At 34.4% G+C, this 23,083-nt stretch overlaps 1 protein-coding gene across 1 annotated transcript in view; it reads right to left on the bottom strand.

The window, feature by feature from the left end:
• LOC129794966 (hemicentin-1) overlaps positions 1 to 13,458 on the bottom strand; it is a 107,313-nt gene extending 93,855 nt beyond the window's left edge. The window contains exon 1 of the mRNA XM_055835914.1: positions 10,544 to 13,458. Within this exon, the coding sequence (XP_055691889.1) occupies positions 10,544 to 10,703 (160 nt within the window). The 5' untranslated portion in view covers positions 10,704 to 13,458. The remainder of the gene's footprint in view (positions 1 to 10,543) is intronic.
• Positions 13,459 to 23,083: the final 9,625 nt, after the last annotated feature.

Genomic DNA, 23,083 nt, shown 5'->3' with positions numbered 1-23,083 from the left:
AAATTTACTACTTTTCAGACTCGAATTAAGTACTTTTTATCCTCAATTTGAGCCTTTTTGGACTAAAATTCGAAGAATCTTTTTTTGGTTTGAATTTAGCACCTTTTGAGCTTGAATTTAGTATTTTTGCTTATATTTACTACTCTTCGGCTTAAGTTTACTACTTTCCAGACTCGAATCAAGTTATCTTTTAAGCTCTTCTAAATCTGAGCTCTTTGGGACTAAAATTCTAATAACTTTTTCTACTTGAATTTAGCACGTTTAAGGCTTCAATTTATTAGTTTTTGGCTTAAATTTATTATTTTTTGGCTAAAATTTACTACCTTTGAGACTCAAATTAAGTACTTTTTGGAGCTTTCCTTTTCATTCTGAATCTTTTTGGACCACAGTTCGAATGACTTTATTTTCGTTGAATTTAGGATCTTTTTATACTATGTACTTTTCAGATTCAAATTAGCTACTTTTTAAAGGTTTTCCACCTCAATCTTATATTTAAAAAAAAATCTGCTTGAATTTAGCTCGTTTAAGACTTGAATTTAGTAATTTTTGGCTTAAATTTACTGCGTTTTAGAGTCGACTTAAGAACTTTTTTTTAACCTCTTTCTTCTCAATCTGAAGTCTTTTTAGACTAAAATTGATGACTTTCTTTCGTCTTTTTAGGCCTGAATTTAGTACTTTTTCTTGTCTTTTGCACATAATTCGTTCTTTTTATGACCAAAAACACTAAGAAGTGTTAATCTGCCTAATATTTTGATTTCTTTTTGCTGAATTATCCAAATATTTCCAAAAATTCGAATATATTTTATTCAGATTAACACCCCTTGGCTTGAACCCTCTCAACCCTCGCTGCGTCCCCCCTCACAAAAGATTGAAATCAACCCTATATAGGGCCCGTGCAAACTTCCCAATGATCAAAAAAAGGTTTTCCAACAACACGCACACACCAATTGGATTATAAACTTTGGGCTTTAGCAAAGCACCCACAAGCACCATGCAAAGCACCCATGAGTGGTTAATTACAACGCGGACAAACAGGCAATGGACGGTTTTTTCTGTTAGCTGTCTTCACTGCAAAAATCATCAATTTTAGCACAAACCACAAGATTAATTTGTGGGCAATCGATAAACCCATTCGGTGGATTACATACATAACACAAAAGCTCGTGCAAAATTCAAACCATATTTTCGACGCTATGCAAACCCAGAATTAATGTGCGGCGGTGGGGTGGGGGAGGGGCAGGTTTGCGTTTCTATGGGTACACACAGGCAAAGAGGAACTAAAAACAACGTAATTTAAGCTAAAAGTCAAGCACCATCCTTTTCGTTATGTAAATAAACTCACACAGATGCCCGAATTTCATTTAAAACATGTTAAGGTGAAAGACAGGGTAAAGGACCTTTCATGTGGGGATTAAAATTGTGCGAAGTTCGTTGGTGGTGTTGGATTTAAAAGAGAGGGCAGGTCCTTAGTAATTTGGTAGTAAATAGAATGTTTTTGTTGTAGTTCATGCTTCTACTATTTTTTTAAATTAACTTTTGTGGCACCCTAGCCTAGTGGGAACCTGTAAGAGTGTGTCAGCAAGCTAGCTCAGTAGCCTCAACTCTCAATTTTTACTTTTTTACAAAAAAAATTCTCTTTATTTTATCGGGAATAGAGCAAAGTAGAAACTTCCTTTGCACCACCTCACAGGACAATATAAAATTTTGACCTATTCTTAAACCTTTTTTTAATGTCTTTTTTGCCCCACACTCCTCTATTTTTTTTCACACAAACGCCCCCTCAAAATGCATCAATTGCATCTTAATGCAAAATGCAAATCTTAACAGATTAGAAATACAAGTTTCCCAGAATTTTCAACTGAAATAAAGATTTTTCTGCATTTTTTGCAGAACTTTTTCTTCTTTTAGTTGTGACGGTGAAAATTTCTTCTTCCACCACCCGGAAAAATAATTTGCATTCATACACAAAATGTAAGAAAAGTTTCTTCGCTTCTTTGGAGATTCAAATAATAATTAATTCATTATACACTCATTTACTTTCATTTCTCACTTTGAATTTTCATCCGGAATCGACGAAGAAAATCTCTTTTTTTCCTCTTCTTTTCACATTCTTTTAATTGGGGTTCTTCATTGTGTTGCTTTTGCTATGTACATACATTTTCACCCGCATTGGACTATTTGAAGGCGAAAGACGAGAATTATAAGAATGAAATGTTTGTGTATTTATAGAGAGAGAGGGAGTGGATGAAATTTCTCCCCATATTTAGTTGTGTTTAAATTGAGAGACACCCTGTAAATTAATTACAAGCATATCGTGCTGGGAAATCAGCGGAAAAACAGAAGAAAAAATTGACCATTAGCACGAGGGATACTTTTGCGCAAAGAGTGTGGAATTTCACGAGGAATTTCCTTCTCGAAGGAGTCTCTGTTAGATTGTGTTTCCGCAATTGAAAGGCGAGGCTTGGTGGGAAGTCTACAATGAAGGAAAATTCCTAATAGGGTGTGCTCTTTTGTTTTTATTACATGGAATTTAAAAGAAGTGTTCTGTAGTTGTTTTGTGCTCAAAATAATCTCAATTGTCAGCCAAAGTAACTTTAAAAAGAAAAAAAGATTAAAGTCTAACCAAATGTTGTGATTTTTTTTTCACATAAATCTTTTTTTTTTGCAATAAATTTTCATGATTTCATGTTTTTTTTAAATAAATTTTAGAGCCTAATTAAATTATATATAAAAATGTAATTTACGACTTAATATTCTGACCGGTCATCAATACAAATTATCTCTACGAGGAAAACTATAAAAAAAATTAAAAAAAAAAAACTAACATATGAAACTTGTGAATGTCACCAATTGTACGTTGGAACAACCATGCAGAAATTGTTTAGCAGTATACTTTCGTTTCTATTAAGAGTTTCTTTTATATTCTCTTCATCACAAAATTATTCCTTTGGTCAGAAAAAATATTTACTTTACCTAGAAAAAACATTCCAATTAATCAGGATATTAGGAACATGATTAAAACAACTGAAAACATCGATAAAACATCAGCGCAAATGTTTCATTAATGCATTAGAAAGGCCTAAAAATCTGGAATTGCCGTTTCAATTTTAGGGAGAATTTCTTACGAATTTTTTCAGCTGATTTCAGTGAAAAGTAGTGAATTTGTATGGAAACTTGCTTTTTATCTGATTCTCTACAAAATTTCGCTTATCCCGCTTATCCTGAATTAAGAATATTTTACAAGATTGAATAAATTTCTTCCTTCTGCGAAGAAAAATTTCAAATTCCCCAAAAAATATAACCACTCTACCCCACACTCCTCTATTCGTTACCACAAAATTCAAACTCAACCTTGACCTTTCCGAAATGTCTGAAACTCAATCAAAATTTTAATTTATTGCCTTTTTCTCGTGGAATTTTCTCTCTGGCAAATTGCAATTTCAAACATTCCTCCTCATCTCAAGGGCGAGGTTTTCTTCTCAATAAAAGACCATCCCATCCCTTCGAAAAAAAAAACAGCCCAAAATGAAGAGAAATTGGAGAAAAATCATGAATGAGAGAAAAGAGAAAATAAAGCGTAAAATCACATAGAGCCTATTATGGAATTTTTTCTCTTCTTGGGATTCTCGCTGGTGAAGAAGATACTTTGTGGATAAAAAAAAGCAACTCTTTGAAATTCATATTGATAAAGAAGAAAAAAAAAGAAAAGAAAAGCTCTTTTGGGAAAATATTAGATGAATTAAATATATATTTTTGTGAGTTGAATGAAAGTGATGTCAAAATTGGATTTCCACCCCAAAAGATCCGAGAGGTTCTCTTTGCGGTGGTTTGAGGGTGGGATGAAGGAGAATTTTTAGAAGATTGTATATAAGAAAGATCTTGACGGAATCAATGTGGATTTATTCCTAAAGACTCTGATGAAATTCCCCGACAGAAACATCTCGAGAGAGTGGGAGAGAGAGTTCCTAAACATTTCCGTATACCTTCGGATAAAAGACTTCATTTTGATAAATGATTTATTTGCTTTTCCTTCCCCGGAATTGGTGAACTTATCGATTATCACGAAGATACATTTTGTGGATGGGCAGAATGCGCGGTGGGTGGGGGTGCCGTGGGGGAGGTGAGTTTGCGATGGGAGAAAACTCTCGGGGCTGGAAGAAGAAATGTTTTCCCTCATTAAGAAAGTTTTTTGGGCACGGGGAGGCTTTTCTTTTCGTTTCGGATTGCAATTAGGGCGAAGTGCTTTGCAGTATATTTTTGTGCATCAAATTAACGATAGAGGTTTTAAGGCGAAATGGGAAATTCCAGTTTTCCCAGTGATTTCAGTTTGAGTACAGCTGCAGTAATTAAGAAGTTGTAAAGTAAATTTTGTATTGCAACCCAATGCCAGCTCACAGAAGCAAATACAACTCAATTAAAATGGTTTTATTACAGTAACGACGAAATCTTCATTTACAAAAAAAAATAAACAAATTAAACAATAAACTAGACTAACTTTGTTTAATTCTATTATTTCTATTATTTCGTGATAATGAATTAGATTTATTACGTCGTAAAAAGGATTAGTTGAAGTTGAATAGTTACCCTATATATGTAGCTGTTTAAAATTAAAAAAAAATATCCGATTGGTCCTGCGGGTCTAAAGAAAATTGAGCAAAAGCATAAGTCTTATCGGGTTATTATATGATTTTACTACGATTATCGTTTCCGGCTGCATTATGAAAAGGAAAAAGGAGCAATAAAACGAGTTCTAGGAGTTCTGACATTTTGTGAGAGAAAAAAGAATAAAGGATTAAACGTGAAACTGAGTCAGTCAGCCAGAAAAATGAGTTATTCCAGCCGGGTAAAGTGCAAAAATTAACGTAGGGGAGACCGGGTTAATCCTTATCTGCAGGATTTCCCAAAGGCAAGAAATTTTCCTCGATAGGTCATTTTCATAGGAAATTTCCTGGCCTACAACTTTGTCTCAGACCGCTTTTTCCTATCTCCCCGGAGAATATGAGTTTTCGAGCTTTTCCTGAACCCTTCCGCTTTTGACTTTTTTTTTAAGCTCGGCGGAAATATAGCCAAAGACGATTTAACGTTGAAAAAGGACGATGCTTCCCTTATTTCCCATAAGTAACCCAAATCCCCTCATTCATCGCTCGAAAAATCCCCCTCATTGCATTTTCCACCTCATGGGAAAATAGCTTGGAAAATAGTTTGGAAAAATAAAATTGGCAAGAATTTGAACATCAATCAAATTGAAAAGTTTTTTGCCAACTTTAGAAACATTCGACAAATTGAAAGAATGGATTATTTCACGAGTGATGTGCTTGATTTGTAATTAAAAGTTTTCCACGAGTAAACATTTGAGGGATGATTTTGCAACTTTGTGCACACACAACTCTCAAAATTAATTTACAGTGTGAGGAAATAATTAGAAAGTGAGAATTCCCACGGAGGGAGCCCAAAAGTTACACGACGAGGAAACATTTTCAGGCCAAAAGGAGTCTATGTAAATTTAGGGATTTTTTTAAAGGGAGATTTCAAGCAATTATCTACCTTCCCTTAATCAATTCACAATGCGTGGCGTGCCCTTGACCATCATTCAGGAGAACTTCTTCCAGCTACTCTAAAACGAAAAAAAAAACCTCCAAGAAAACTTTTATCAATGTCCTTCATTCTCTTTTAAATGCCTCGTGGTGCCTCGTGGTGCTGTCGATGGAATATTTCAAAAGAGCGTGCTGGAAAGAAGGCTCCAATTACGATTCATTGACAAAATGATGATTAAACAAGTTAAAGTTGAAATGAGTCTCTCTGAGCACACTGTCCCATCAGACACTTGCGTGACTTTCAAGTGCACACAACTCCCCTTAAACAATATTCTTTCTTTGGGATGAAGACGGAATTCAGTGGAAAAGATGATAATTCATCTTCTGGCGAACAGAAAAAATATTTCTGGCGTTTTTTTTTAAATGTCAACAAAAATTGTTTGTCAAGAATAGTTTATTCCTCGTGCGGAAAAGAAATTTGTGCAAAAGAAATAAACATTTCACATGAAATTCACGAGAAAATAGGAAATTTCACAAGAAAATGAACAATGGAGGAATATTTTGTGAACCGAGATGTTTTTGTGAATATTTATAGACATAATAAATACATATAATCATATGTATCTACAATATGTAGAAGAATTTTTCGAATATTGTGATTATAAAAAATAATCTAATAGGGGAATGTGGCACAATTCAGACCTCTTAAGGCCTTTTTCAATCCGTTATTACTTAAAACTGATATAACATTAAAGGTAGAAAGTTATGGGAGTTAAAAGAGCATTAAATGGGCTTTAAAATAGTACCAAATTTAAGAAAATTACTTTTTATTTTACATCATTTTTTCTCCTTTTGCGCGGACCTTTGGAGGTCTGAATTAAGCCACGTTCTCCTACTAATATAATGACTATTTCCAGTAATAAACTGAACAACCTTGTGAACAATGCCTTGTACGGGAATGGCTGTGCGTGTAAGTGCTCTGTAGATTAGTTTGAGGACTGAGGGTTGAGGTTACTAGAGGAGTTGACCAAAGCCCTGTAGCGCCCCCCTATTCAGGGCGCCACAATTTTATAAGAATTTTCACTTAAAAAACCTAAAAATAAAAATAAATAAATAAAATCCTCACACCGTTTTTATTTTAATTGTTAGATTGTAAAATTTTAATTTTTAAAGTTCCTTTTACTTTTACATATTTTTCTTGCCACTCAAGTTGTCGTCAATTCTATTAATCTCCATACCTACTCTGGGAATATTGAGATTGTTGTACATAATATGGGAAAAGCAAGAAGTGGATGTACCATTTTACGCATTGAGATATCCTCATCCAACTATCTATGGCAGCATCCTTTTATGCTCTCACTGTGACAGATAAAGTGAGTCTGTGTGCCCCTAACAAGGCTATCCTGTGGTGAAGCATCTTTGATGCAATAAATCGGCAGTGTGGTGTTATGACACATATTCAGCACACATGGAGCGATAAATAACGTACCTAACCCCTTTTCTCGGGAGGGATGAAAATGTGTGGTCTGATATGTACTGCAAGTCATATTTTCCCATCTATATACACACACAGCTCAATTTCCAACGTCTCCTCCATTCAGCTCATGATGTGAAAAGAGTAAATTGCGTAAGAGGCAACCTCCACCCCCACAGTACCACCCTTTGCCTCCCCTTTCCCCCCTCCTCTCGTCCTTTATGTAGAGGAGCCCTTGAGAGGAAAAGCCTCATATTTTACCCCACAAAAAGCCACCCCTGCGACGACAAACATATACATAATATACGGAAAAGGTTGCGATGAAGGTGTGGGGGGTGGTTGAAGCTCCTTCACATGGTGGGAATCACGTGGAGTTGTGCTCTCACGGTAGTTTCGGGCGTGTTTCATACTCCCAACACATCGAAAAGAGAGAGAGAAAAAAAAGACGAGGAGAAGAAGAAAATTCCATCACCCAGCTCACCAGGCTGCCCCACCAAACCCACCCCTGTCAAACATAAATTTCATATGTAGCTCACCGAAATGAGGGAGATAAACGCAATTTATATTTATGGATATTTCCAATCGATTTTGCTGCACGAAAGTCATCAAGACGAAGGCGAAAAAATCCACCAACCGTCATATATTGGCATCTTTGACACTTTCCCACCATATTTTAGGGCACCACTGGGATGAATATTAATAGCTCCCACACATACTTCCGGAAAATCCCTCGAGGGACACCATTGGAAAATTATGTCACTTCCACCCAAACTCCCACACTTGCAAAAGTTTGTGATTAAATCCCCAAGTGGGACGGGGGTAGTTCTTAAATTTATATTCAAGTTTATCTCGTAATTTAGACACTTTTTTATGCTTAGCATTAAAATTAATCAAATTTGTAAAATAAAACTAAAAATTGACGAGAAAACTAATCTCAGAGTTTGAAGAAATATTCACAATCTTAATCGATTTACTAAAAATAATTATTAAATTTTATTAGGGTACATTCACCTGAGAACATAAGCAGAAAAAGCGAGTGAGCGTAACAAGAGAAAATTCATATAAGTTATTCTTTGATTAAATTCAAAATATCATTCAAATACTGTCATGTAGGGCTTGGATATTGTGTACCGTAAGACAGGGTGTTTTGGGATACGCGGGTTGTTTTGGGATTTATTTTTAAGAAATTTTTGTAAATACAGATATAAAAAAAAGTGAATAGCCTCCTTTTAAAATAATAATCGAAGAATTTTCTCTTTTCCTTTGCTTTGTATTTAATTTTATTCTGTCTCAATCTGACCAAAATATTCTCTAATTCTTACGTAAACTTACAAAAATTCCGCCACAATAGTAATTTAGTTTTAACCCTAAATCGAAAAGTCAAAAACTACCCCGTGGGACGGTACAATGAAAAAAATTCCCTAAACCATTTTACCCCTTGAATAAATTCCTCTTTTGAGTTTCAGTTGCTGTTTTCTTTTAAAACTTTTCACAAACATTCGCAGTCCCCGCCCCCATATACATAATTTAAAGTAAATCCCCGTGCTAAGCGATAGAGTAAACAGTGAAGGTAAATTTTCCAAACAAGAGCATTTAGCTGCAATTTACTTCAAATGCTAATTCTTTATTTATTTATTTAATACGGGGGTGGGTTGTATTTTATATTATTTGCACACCACTTGATTCTAAAGAGCAGACTCGGCCAGCAATGGGGTCAGTGAGTAGCCCAACATTGACTTGTACCATTTAACCTTTTCTTCTTCTCCAGAGTTGGTTTGGAATGTTTGAAGAAGCTCCGTACGTGGGTAAAGAATATTGCTTCTATATCAAATTGTTCTTACACAGAGAAATATAGATTTTTTTTCTTTTTTTGCTTTTTAAATTATGAAGGAGTGGAAGGTTTTTGTCTATGTTATTTAGTCAAAGAAAAAATCTTTCAACCCCTTTAATTTGTGTTTAATTTGAGCTTTACAATGGCGCTGGGTATAATTTACCATTGATTAACTCTAACGTGTGAAGTACACGTAAGGATAAATAACCTCAAAATATTATTCTTATACCTACATTTTTGTTTTGTTGACTTTGAGTGTATAAAAGTGTAGAAAAAATTTAATTTTCATAAAAGCTTTGACATTTTAAGAAATATCGCCAAAAATTTACTTTTCTGGACAATTTTGAAAACTGATTTTGTAAAAATAAAAAAAAAGTTCTTAGACTGCCTATACTTAATTACACATACCTACTAAAAGTTTCTAGGAAGTTGGTAAAGGTGCTTAGACAGAAATTTATTCAACGGGATGTTTTTTTTTTTAATTCAAAAAAACGTTAATAAAACATTAAAGGACTACTAAGAACGATAAGAGGACAAGATTTATAAAGATATTGTTGAAGAACTTGTGCAATTCTAACGTTGGGTGTTTGTTTAAACGCTTAAAAGTCCCTCCAGGTCCTTTATTTAATCTATTTTTCAGATTTCTGAATTTCTTTTAAGTTTTCTTTTCTAACGATTTATATATCTTTTCTATCATTTTTCATTTTTAACATTTTTAATCAATTTTTTAGCCAAAAAAATTCTTTCAACCTCTAAAGAAAAACCTTGAACTGCTTAAACTTTGAGTGGGCTTAGACACCCAAACACCCTCCTTATCTACGCCCCTGATTTATTATAACGTGAAGAACAATGGACCTTATTCAGCCAATAAGAAATCCTTGAAATCTTTGAATTTTGTACTGAAATTTCAAGATATCAAGCGAATTTCAAGGGTTTCTTAGTCGCTGAATAAGGCCCATTATGTAGCTTTTTTTTGCATATTCTTTCCTTTTGTTTATCACTTACGGTTATTTTTACTATTTCCACCTACCCCTAAATTCCCTAAATTATAAAAAAAGAATCAAAGATTTTCATTTAATTAATGACATTGTAAATTTCCTTTTCAGCATGACTCAATAATAAAACGCCCCCAAATCTCTCTCCCCTTTAAAAAATCTTCCACCCTTCTGTGGAATTTTTTTTTAAATGCCATTGTGCGAATATTTGGGGTTTAATTTGTCCTTCTACACATTAAGCCCCAAATGACACGTTTGTATGGTTGGAAAAAAAGCCACCCAAAGACCATGGTCAGTATGTCAAAAAAAATGGAATTGGATTTTACGCGGGTGGGTTTAACGTTTTGCCTCAAAAAAAAAAATTCAAATCAGAGAATTTTTTGGGTTTTCTGTGAATTTGCTCTGTTTGGTATTTTTGCGTGTATTTGAAGTTTATATCTCGGACACTCACACGGGGTATATTTCCTGGGGTTTTCACCTCACCCAAAAAATGTTTATATGTGTACCAAACTAACCCATGGGGGCGCGAGGGTTGTGTGAGCCCACAGCGGGAGGGGAAATTAAATAAAATTCGCTCACGTGATGATAGCGATTTTTTTCTGCACAGAGGGTTGTACGTGTATGTAGCACATAGGGGGTGTTGTGGGAGTAATTTTATTATGTTTCTGTGCGGGGAAGGGGGAGGGGTAGAAAAGAGGGAAAATCTCACCATTTTCATCGGTTACGATGGGTGACACGGATGTTGCGGCACTGGAACTACTCCAATGGGAAATTGAGCATATTATCCAAAAAAGGGTGTAAATAATCCACAGAGAGTCATTCTGTTTGCTTCTCACTGAATTCCATATATCACAAGATGACCGCTCCATCACTTCTTATTCCTTTTTCTTGCTCCTCTTTTTTTTTCCTTTAGCACATATACAATAAATTTTCCAGACCCTTCACACACGTTCTTACGTTTCAAACCACCCACTACCCTTCTTCTTTTGCTTCTTTTTTTATTATGCTTGAGATCTCTTTTTTTTTTGGTTCTTCTGGGGGTTGGTTTTCACTTCTTTTCACCACCACCCCGTTGAAGAACCTTTGGGGTGCTTCAACACTATCACCACCACTTGGGAGCCACAGGACACAGAAAAAACATCAAGCTCATACGATCCCCGTGGGATCACACACACACCACCCCGGATGTCCCAGAAAGACGCACACAAGGGTTTCGGGTTCTTTTTTTTTCACTCTATGTGAGCTTTTACCGGATGTGTGGAGCTTTTGAAGACTTTTCCTTTTTTTTCCATCAAAAAAATGTTTGTTTTTTCACAAATTCACATTTTCCCCTTCTAAAACAAAGTGCAAGAAAACACTGAGGTGCTGCATTGACACAGATATCCCTTATCAACCCTTAATTGTCACAACCATGTTCTTAAGAAGTTTTCCTTTGCTGGGAAATTGACTGCAAGAAATAAAAAAAAATTGAAAATTTCACTCCAACAACCTCATCGTGAGTTTAACAATCAATTTCAAATTTTCCCATTCCGCAGCGGCCTGAAAATCCCACATAGCACACACTTGAGGAAATTGAGCAGAAATGGGTGGGTGGGCGCACACACACCTGGGGGTTTTCCACCCAGTTTATTGTATATTTTCTGGAAGAGAATTTCACCGAAAAAAAATCGTTGGAAGATTTATTTATAGAATCTTCATGGTCTCTGGGAACCATTAAATTATGATCGATGGATTTCTTTCTCCTCAGGAGCCCTCAAGGCTCCTTCCTATAGGGGGTGGCTCGTGCAAAAAAAAGCCACCCTTCGCGCTCACGATACTCTTATTTGCACAACACGATTTTTTATTCACATATTCTGTATGAATGTCCTTCTCAGGTGCCAGAATTAATATTCTTTATGCATTAATTCATGGGGTCACAGGTATTTTTTTTCATCCATCCACATTTTCTACGTGGGCTACATTTGGTGACAGCGGCGGTGTGCAGGGTGCCATTGAATAAATCACCATAATATCCAACTGATTGATGGGGATTTTACGTCTCACACCTCTCTGCAAAATTCAAACCAAAATCCACCACAACGGTCACACACACACCCCCCTTTTGGCTTCTTCAGGGGCTGTACCCACCTCCGCGTGCGAAAAAAAAATCCACTCAACACAGAAGAATGAGTGCGTCGATCACTCCACACCTGCTTGAGGTGCTACACGATTAATAAATTCCCTCTTCTCTAGTAGAATAGGAAAAAATTTCTTTCTTCCTCCTCTAAGCCGGCGTAATGGCTCCGTAACACATCCACCACGAACGATGGTTGAGCGTGTACTAAAGCAGAAGACATACCAATGGCAAAGCAACCGCAACAGCTTCTCCATGTTGCGTTCTTCTCGCGCTCTCACAACATGGGGAATGTTGGTCTAAAAACGCCCCTGCGCAGGGGAAGAGACCATCATGCTGCGTTTACAATGCAGCATCCAACATAAATCGGTCTCGCTATGCTGCATTTCTGGCATCGCCAGAAGTCAACACTAACTCACTTGTTTGGATTTTATGTGGACGAAGAGCAAGGTCGAATTGCTAATGAGGTTAATGAATTTCTTCTTCATGATGATCTTTTCGTTGGGAAGATTTGGCTTCATATAGCAGGGGAGGCTTTTTCTTAGTGATCAAAAGAAATTGCTTTTCAGTTGTAAATTAAAAAAGAATTTTCAAACATGGTGAGAAAAATGAATTAATTTAAAAAAAATGTCAAAATGTTAGAAGAGAAACGTCAAACGTAAGAACAAATGTCAATATAAAATAAATGACAAATGTCATTAAAAATAACCAAACTTTAGCAAATAAACGTCAAATATAAAAAAAAGAAACGTTTTGAGGCCTTTAAGATTGGAAAAAAAAACTTCAAGGGATGCATAAGAATCATGAAAACTGAGAAGGAAAAAGTTAAACGAAACGAAACGTCAGGCAATAGAAAGAATTCATAAGAGATCAAAAGTAACGAAGGACAACGTCAAACTTTACAGTAGACAGTAAACGACAAATGTTTAGAAAAATAATGTCAAACGTTAAAAAAATAAATGAAAAATATCACAAAAAAAAACATAAATTGTTACATTAGACTCATTAAATGCTATAAAATCTATGTCTATCATTAGAAAAGAATCACTAAACGTCAGAAAAGATGAGTAAAATTTTAGATAAAACGTCAAACATTAGAAAGGAACTGTCAAACGTTTTATTAAAAATGTCAAATTTTAGAAGACTAATGTTAACTGAAAAAAACATTAAGCGCTAAAATAATCGCCAAAAATTAATCATTAAGAAACGTAAAAAAAATAGAAAATAAGCCTCAAACCTTATAGAATAGAAACTTTAAATGTTAGTAAGGCTGTATGGATCCGAAAGGAATCCAACAGCCGTAAAAAAATGAAACATGTTCCTTACAAAAACGAATCCGATATCTACCATTTTGTAGGCAAAATATACAAATTTTACGAAAAAAAAAATAGCGAATTTGTATGGAAATGTAGAAATAGAAATACACACGACGATTTTATTTCTTTACTTTTTTTTAACTCAACCTAGAAACGATCCTATTCACCCTAATTTATTATAATTGAATACTCATTCAATTCTTTCATATTTCATAATCACAACAACAACAAAATTTACCATCCAATACAGGTATATTTACATAGGTAATATTGCGTTTTGTCCTCTTACAAAGTCATAGATCAAAATTAATTTTATTGCCCATTTTGTTAAAAATTCTGCGGCGTCAAATAAGTTGACTTCCTGATAGAAGATTATCTCTTTAAAGATATTTTATTAACAAATAATTTTGCATTAAAAAGCAATAAATTTCGAGAAGTTTTCCAAAAGAAAAAAATAAAAGAAAAGTTGTTTACTTTCAAGAGATTTATTTGATTTGTATTAATTTATGAAAAATATGTGTAAACGACGTAAACTAGCATAAATCCCACAAGTTATTGTAAAAAATTTAAATTTCCATTTAACATCTTAGCAGAAGCTCAGTCAATGATGACAACTGTGGGCGTCTATTTGAGCTATTTAAGCTTATCTTCTGGCAATTAATTACACTTGAACGGTCTCTTCAAAAGCCTTCAAAGCAATATAAAGTTGCCAATTTTGTGGATCATTGCGAAAATTATCTCAAAATGAATTTTCATTTTCTGCGAAAGATTTTGGGAAAGCCCGCCCACGGAAGTCTGCTACTTGAATATTTTTTCCTTAATTTATTTTTCTTTCGAGACGCAGCAAAATTCGGTAAGTCATCTAACACAGAAAAAAATTAATTTTATGTTGGCTAATCCTCCGGTTGTGGGCCTGGGGTGCAGTGGATAGAGCGCTTGATTGCGCATCCAAAGGTCGCCGGTTCGAATACAGAACCCGGCAACGCGCCCCATCCGCCAACGTGCAATTAGATCACGTTGACCGGTTGGATCAGGAGATTGATACACTCCTATCCGTAAAATGGCCCACACGTGGTAGTATCTAGCAAGGCCGCCCACTACTTCTCCGCAAGGAGAACAACAACATCATATAGGGTGGCCGGCCCTGTTCCTATATGGGACGTAGCGCCAAAATATTTTTTATTATTTTAATCCTCCGGTTAATGTCCAAACCCGTGGGGCCTTCCATTTTACTGCGAAATAATCAAAATTTTACTACGAAATAAATTTAATTTAAATACGACTCAACGTCAATAAAATTCGTCAGCTAATTCGGCAACTTGTGGCTAATTTGTCACATTTCACAACAAGAAATAAATCAAAATGGCGCGAAGCAGTGGAAGGAGAAGCACGAAAAGGGCTCAACCGCAAATGATTACAATGTTTCTAAATTTTGTTTTAAGTGTCATCTTCGAGGAATTAGCTGGAGAGCCACAGAATTTTCTTTTGACGGGTGAAACATAAAATTTTATTGGTGAATTCCCAGAGGCGCTCCACAATGGCATTCCACATGGGAGATGAATTGAGGAGTTGAAAATAAAAACCAAACCCACGAGAATTGCTCGAGAAGAATTCAAATGGCGCGCACGGAGAAACAAACGAGAGCAATTGAATTAATTAAAATTCATGTTGGGGTGTCACTATAGGTGGTCATTAAGCTTGTTTTCTTTCACATTACATTTTTGTATAGACTTTCAGGAAATTCCTATAAGGATTAACGAATTTTTATATGAAATATGTACATAAATTTTTTTAAAATCATTTTTTCATAAATTTGAAAGTTTTTATTGCTTTTGTATTAAATTGTAGCGGAAGTGAGGTGAATGATAATACAATCAGGTGAGCTATAGATGTGCCTAAATTATCAGTATTGTTGTCTCATGATAATAAGCTTCCTCAAAATCACATGGAATAGATTACAAGTAATAAGGTTATTAGTCTCTCTACATACCTGTGTAATGCACATAATGTACGTAAAGGGTAATAATAATCAGATTCCTTGGAATTCATCATCTTTAGACAAGGAAGTTAAACTACAATCAATCGCAATTGATAAGATAATTAATATATTGTAAATTGAACGTACGAATATCATTGTGGACTCCCATGCAACATCATGAATAATGATAATGTTGTTAATTCTTGGCTATAGGCAAACAAATGCATCATAATCCTGCCCCAAATGTACATTGGATATGAGCCTGAAGAAATGTCGTTAAAGCTAAACGATTTAAAAATAGCCGTTTTCGAGGAATTCATTTGAATTAATCGAAAAAATTCTTTTTTTTAAATTCTAGGACCCTCCCTTAGCGCCCCCTTTTAGGCTCCTTTTGAAACTTGAAATGTTTAAAAGAGTTTTAGAGCGTTTCGAGAGATTTTATTTGAGTCCGAATTGATCAAAATCGGTCAATCCGTTTAGGAGTTAGAAGAGTTATTAATGATTTTTTTAAATTGAAAACGGCTTATCCGATTTTTGAACATCAGGACAAGATTAAGCGTAAAAAATCTTTTTTTATGCTCTTTTATAGTAAAGGTCGTCAAAATAATTTTTTCTTACCTACATAAAAATATTTTAAGCAGAATATCGATTTTTTTAAAATAATTTTTATATCAAGCAATTTTTAAAGATTTTTTATAGATTTTAACGGGCAGTACTTGGCGATTTCACTTTTACAATTTTAGTTGGAACCGCATGAGATCTATTCCTGCTAGATTTATAATTTTTTAAATTATTAGACATCATAAAAAGACTAAAATATATCATAAAAGACAAAAATTGATGAAAACTTTTACTTTGAATATCAATTCTATTCTTTTTTTATTTTTGGAGAGTTTTATAAAATATTGGAGAGTAGATTTTTAATGTGAATACCTTTCTTTTATCTTTTATGTTGAATACCAAAATGATCGTTTATTTTAAAAATAATAGAAATTTATTACACTGAATATGGCGCTCAGTTCATTTTTTAAAAATTCTTTTTTTTAATATTTCTTTTATATTTTCTATGAGACTTAAGCTGTTGATTCTGTGATGTTTTTACCCAGTAGGACTCTATCTTTTCCACTTTCTTCCTCTATCTAACCCGGCAGAATTTAAAACTTTGGTTATTTCTTTTATTACATCCCGGCAGGACTTGAATTTTTTACACCGTCTGTTTTTTTTAACCCAGCAGGACACGACGATTCTATTTTTTTTAAATAAAATATTTCACATCGCTTTTCTCAGATAAAAACCAAGAAAAAACTCCCCACCCAATCTCCCACAGATACAATAAAATGATTTATAGAAAGTTCCTTTGAATGAGCCCCTTGTGCTAAAGTTTCCGGCAAAATACTCCCCCCATTGGGATCACCCATAAGAAATCCTCTTTTCAACATAACTAACCCGAATAAAGCAGCAGAGCGTTTTGTGTTTAGCAGCGCAAGATGTTGAATTAAATAACAAAAGAAGAAACAGAGGGAATTTACATGGCCAGGCCGAAAAAAAAAAGAAGTTAAAGTATATATTCTCCTTCTAATTAGTGTCAAGCTTCTTGTTTTTTTTTATCTTCTTCGTATAATTATTCTTTTGCAAATGTTGTACTTTGTGTTAAATCCTCTTGTGCCCGTTGCTCTTGGAATTTGTTCCATACACACGAAAATGGTATGAAAGGAAATCCGAGGAAACTACATTGTAAGGGAGGGAGGGGAAGGCAGGGAAGCCATGAAATACTTTTGGAAGACGAATAAAGTGCTAAATTTCAAGTGAAACTTCTCACACTCCTTACGGCCATGCTGGAATTGAAAGAAAAAAGAATTGCACCATGTAGGTATGTGCAGCATAATGTAGCTTTAAATTTCCCTTATGCAAAATACAATGTGTGTGTGAGAGAGATGACGAGGAAGCATAAACAATAAATGAGAGATGTTTTTGGAAGAAGCAAAAAAAAAAGAGAAGAAAATTTTATTTGGTCCGACAAATTGGTAATTCAGCCCCTTTTGTCATTCACAAACTTAATGGTTCTGCCGGGCGCGCTTCTTTCTTCTCCAAATCTATTCAGCTACACACGCACGCACATAGCTGTTGCTTCTAAACCACACCATAAATTCCCCGAGTCTTTTGTCATGTAATTACATATTTTATTTGAAATATATTCAAAATATTGCTTTGAATATTAAATGGAATTACACCGAAAAACAACTTCCCATCTTGAATTGCCAATAGACTGGCACCTGATTAGTTTTATGCAACACAAATTAAATAAATGACTACACCAGTGCTTCTCAAATATCACAAAAGCGATTTTTTTCTGTGTAGAATTTATTACATTTTTATGGAATAACGAAAATTATTTAATTTCTCAGGAAATTTCGTAATTTTTGAAAGAAAAATTAATTTTTTTGTCAGCAAGTTGTATAATTCGATCATAAGTGTTTTATTAGGTCCACAACTTTAACTTGTGTGTAATTTTTCAAGCAGAAGCTATGCTTACAACTTTTTTAGTAGCTTAGCAACTTTGTCAGCAACTTTGTAAGCAGGTTTGTTAATAAACTTGCAATCTTTTCAGCAGTTTTATTAGAAACTTAATAGGAAACTTTCTCAGTAACTTTGTTAGCAATCTTCTCAACAAAATTAGCAGCTTGGCTAGTAGCTTACAACAATTTTGTCAACAATTATTTTAGCGGATTTGAAAGAAAAATTAATTTTTTTTTGTCAGCAAGTTGTTTAATTTGATTATTAGTGTTTTATTAGGTCCACAACTTTAGCATGTCAGTAATTTTTCAAGCAGAAGCTATGCTTACAACTTTTCTAGTAGATTAGCAACTTAGTAAGCAGGTTTATTAATAGACTTACAATCTTTTCAGCAGTTTTATTAGATTAACTTTGTCAATAACTTTGTTAGCAATCTTGTCAAATAATTTATTAGCAGCTTTGTTTGTAGCTTACAACAATTTTGTCAGCAAATTTTTTAGCGGATTTGTAAGAAAAATTGTCAGTCGTTTTTTAAGTAACTTCGATTGGGAAGCAGATGATTTTAAGCAGATTCGTACGCAGTTCTGTAAGTAATTTTGTTAGCAAACTGTGTAAGCAGCTTTATCAGCAAAATTGTCCGCAGCTTTGTCTTCAAATTCTTGCAACTTTATTAGAAGCATTGTAAGCACCTGTTTTAGTATCTTTGTAAGCAACTGATTTAAAAATTTTGTTACTAGATCAATTAACAGCTTTACAGGAACTTTGCCATAGGTTTGTGAACTTTGTTACCAACTCAATAACTTTTTTAGAACTAAATAATTTGACTAAACCTTTTTAAGAATTTTTCTAGTAGCTTTTTGCAGCTTTATCAGGAACCTTTTTAATTAACTTTATTAGTAGATTTGAAAGTAGTTTTGTATGTAAAAGTGTAAGTAAGAATAATAATTGGCTAACAGAATAAACAATAAAATAAATATCAGAGGGAATAAAAAATTATAAACTGAATAAAATAATGCTGAATAAATAGAAGAAAAATGCTGAGAGAATAAAATAATTTTCGAATGGTATAAATTAATGGTAATAAATAATTCTTTGAAGAGAATAAATTTTTGCTTACAGAATAAAGCGGCTTTTTATAGAGAAGGTATATCAATTTTCATAAGGAATATAACAACGTGCTTACAGAATAAAGCATTTATCTTACAGAATATATCAATTCGCTTACAGAATACATTAAATTGCTTACAGATTAAATAATTCGCTTACAGAATATATCAATTTGCTTACAGAATATGTTTAAGTATTAAACAGAAAGAAAGAAAAAAGTACATTTAAGTTTCCCACTAATTCCCTACTATTCCCAACTTCAACATCCACTCCATTTCCCGGTGCAAGCTACTCCCGAAATTAGCTTAGGACTCAACATGCCTATCGCTTTTTCAGCTTAAATTCATTTTAATCGAGAACATCCCGAAGTAACAACGTAAAAAAAAGAAGTAAGATTTGACTCAATTGCAATTAAGTAAAGGTTTATTTTTTAGGTTATATGATTAGTGGGAAGAATCAACCGTAAGACTCATCCAGAAAGAGTACCGCCGGGCCCGCTGTTCCGGCCAAATTCGCCTCCGCCGCCGTCACCAAAAGCGCCGCCAACTCCAGAACTGCCATAAGAGGAGTTCCTGGAGAAAAATCCCGACGCAAGGCCTCGTCCGCTAACAATCGAGGAGTACAAGGCGCAGCAGCCAAAACCCAAACGCAAGCGCAGGGCGCGTGGAGGGCGCAAAGTCCAGGAGCGGAAACAGCGTCGCCTGAAGTGGCAGATTGCGCAGCAATTCCTCAAAGCGGAAGCCACAGCCCCACCGCTGCTGCAGCTGTAATCACAGCCGCGAAAAAATCAGATTAAATTTGTAAAAAAAATATATATGTAAATTTCAACCAATTTACATAATTCCCGATTTTTTGTCACTTCTCTGCACTTTACTCACTTTTGCAAAATCACCGTTTTCTCAAAGAAAAAATATTCACTTGTTTTCACTTTTTCACGGTTCTGCACTTTTTTACTGAGAGCAATTTTTTTTCTTTTAACACACGAAAAATTACGCGCGCGCAATGGCCACGAGTCTGAACTTGAATGAGACCAAGTCTGCGGATGAATTGCTGACCAGACAGCAAATTTGCGCGACTGAGATTGAGCGATTACTCCAACTATATTAAATTGCTTACAGAATAAAGCATTTAGCTTACAGAATGTATCAATTTGCTTACAGAATATATCAATTTGATTACAGAATATATTAAATTTCTTACAGAATAACGCATTTAGCTTACAGAATATATAAATTTTCTTACAGAATATAACAAAGTGCTTACAGAATAAAGCATTTAGCTTACAGAATATATCAATTTGATTAAAGAATATAATAATTCACTTGCAGAATAAATGAATTTCTAATGAAATAAAAGAATTTTCACACAGAATAAATTCTTTATCCCAAGTTAAGTAAAAAAAAAAGAATGCGTGGGTGCAAACTTTGGGAATCAGTTGTAAAGTGAAAAGAGAGAAAAGTCCATAAATCAGTGATTAATTCCATTCTTTTCCTTCAGCACGACATTTCTACACACACACACACCATCTGAATCATGGAAATCAAGACGCCAGCACTAAGGGAGTTAACAATGATATCGTAAAAGTGTGATGTGAATTCATAATTTGGCCATCGTCTTATTACACTTGGGCTGCCGCATTGATTTTTCAAGCGCGCGCGGAATCCGCTTATAACTTCTTACGCGTGATTCTTCATCTCGAACGTCTTTCACTTCTTTTTTTCTCGCTTCTTGTCGTTCTCCTCACATCACTCGTGCAAGTGGCACCCAGAAGGGCATCCCATTTGTCCCTACTTCGCCTCATTCCCATCCCAAAGCGAATGGAATATTGAGTGAAGATATTTCGGACTTTTCCGCAAAGATTTTCTCGCAAAAATGATGGCGCGGGTGTGCAGGAAAGTCGTTGAAGCTCGATTCGATGACAAGATTAAATGATGTCGTCGCAGTGGGGAAGTTTTTTGGATCCCGGAAAATGCGTGGCGGGGGGTAAGGAAGTCATACCCTCGGGGGGTACCGGTGAAAGAGGATGGGATGAGAATCACAGAGAGGAAACTTTTTAAAAGACCTGAAGAGAGATGGATAAAAAGAAAAACACCAGGGACATGGAAGTTTGTAAAAGTTTAGAGCTTGTCAGTCATAATGATTCCACTGTCTCACCTTCCACCATTTTCTCTGAGTTCCTCCAGGATGTTGTGGAAGGGGAAGTGGGCGGCGGTGGAATGGGGGGTGCGACAGGACATCCTCTGTGGATTACGATGAATTTCCTGAAATGAAATTTAAACACTCAGTCGGTGGATGAGGAGAAAATGGCCCGATTGCCAACCCCTTTTGGTGTCACAACGTTAGGGGATTTGCCATCAATTCAATTAGGAAACAAATGAAAGCCCTACATCGGACCGCGCTAAAACAAACTCTCCTGGCTTGACATGGACATATCCTTTCCCCCCGTCCTGATGTATTCCCTGCACGTTAGAGTATGTTCCGGTCCCTGAGAAATTAGAAGAGAATCTAATTGGAAATTTTCATTCAATCATTTAATTGGCTTCCTCATATTGCAGTGTCCAAGTATTATGATCTTAACTCCAATTTGAAAGAATGAAACTTTGGTATTTTTGCTTTAGCTCAATGAATGTATTTCATTATTTTTTTTTAATTAACTAGAAATGAAAAAGAATCAATCAAAGAAAAAGGAGTCTATTCATTTTAAGATATCTAGGTATATGCAAATTAAGAATGATACCTGATACAAGAAAAATTGCAAGGAGAACGAAAGTTTTAGAAAAATATGAAAGTTTTTCAAATTCTTCATTAGACAGCTGAATTTGGATAAGATTTATCTCAAATAAGCATAAACTCCATTTTTATATTATTACTTTATTTTATTTTATACCTGAAGCATAAGCTCTCTATGTTTCATACGTACGGCAAAAGTTTAAATTACATTCTTTATGGCGCTCGCAGTAAGTTTTCAAAAAAGTCTTTCAGAAATCTCAAATAAGAAAGCCTTGATCAAAAGTTGCCAATGAAACATCAACGCGAATGCTTCATGCATCGAAAGATGCGAAAAAAAAACAGAATAGTGCCTTTTTTTTTACATTTGACTGAATAAATATTTGCCAAGTTGTAAGTTCCTGTGTAAGTTTATATGGCGAATTCTTATTCATTTTTTGATTTATTAACCTTTTCGCATTTGCATGTAACATTGAAACATTTGTTTCATTATGCTATTTTGTCTGTGAATGCTCTCACAGGACATTTCACAGTCAAAACGTCTTTCTCAGCATCGCATTTAACGCGTCAACATGAAACATAGAAACAGTGAAACATGCGCTACTTTTATCACAATATTTATTCTATGGATGCTCTCAGAAAACATTTCTCAGTCAGAACATCGTATTTGGCCTAATTTGCGTCAATTTAACGCATTGAAAAGACAATTAAATGAAGTTAAATTTGCGAAAATAAAATGTTTCACTTTTAAATCAACGTATGACCCATTAGGTCGCGAAAAGGTTAGTGTATTTCTAATTTAGAAAAGAATAGTTAAATTATTTTATATACATACTAGTTAATTTAATGTTTCACGTTTCACGAATGTAAATAATCCATGAACGCGAAAGGGTTAATTATCTACAAGATTATAGGGGAACCAACAGCTTAACCCTTTCGCTTCCAACGTGAAACATAAAAAAAACATTGAAACATACCCTCTTTTATCACGATATTTATTCTAGAAATGTTTCTTAAGGACATTTCTTAGTATTTTGAATTAAGAAAACAATTAAATTTATAAAAACTCGGGAAATTAAATGTTTCACGTTTGGGTTTACAAAATGACCCGAAAAACGCGAAAGGGTTAATGGCATCGTTTTTATCAATAAATAAAACAAGATAATGTTTCTCCAGTGTTTCACTGCTTTTTTTTAAATTTCAAAATAAACAAAAAAATAAACCGAAAATAGTTGAGAAAGAGAAAAAGAATAAAACAAACACGTTTTTCTTTTAATTATTAGTTAAAACCTTCAAAATGGAATGTGACCCAACCTAAAGAATTATTAGGCATTTATTTTATTTTGTTTATCTAAAATGTAAATATTCTTCTATCGCAAAACTATTAATTTTCGCTTCAACGTTGTCCTATCGCGCAGCGGAAATGTTAATGAGGAGTTTTATTCTGTGAGAATAATATTTCAAAAAAAAAAGAGAATATACATATTGGCATGA

Source organism: Lutzomyia longipalpis, chromosome 4 (genome assembly GCF_024334085.1).
Source record: "Lutzomyia longipalpis isolate SR_M1_2022 chromosome 4, ASM2433408v1".
NCBI lineage: Eukaryota > Metazoa > Arthropoda > Insecta > Diptera > Psychodidae > Lutzomyia > Lutzomyia longipalpis.
This window is presented reverse-complemented; position numbering and strand designations above follow the sequence as displayed.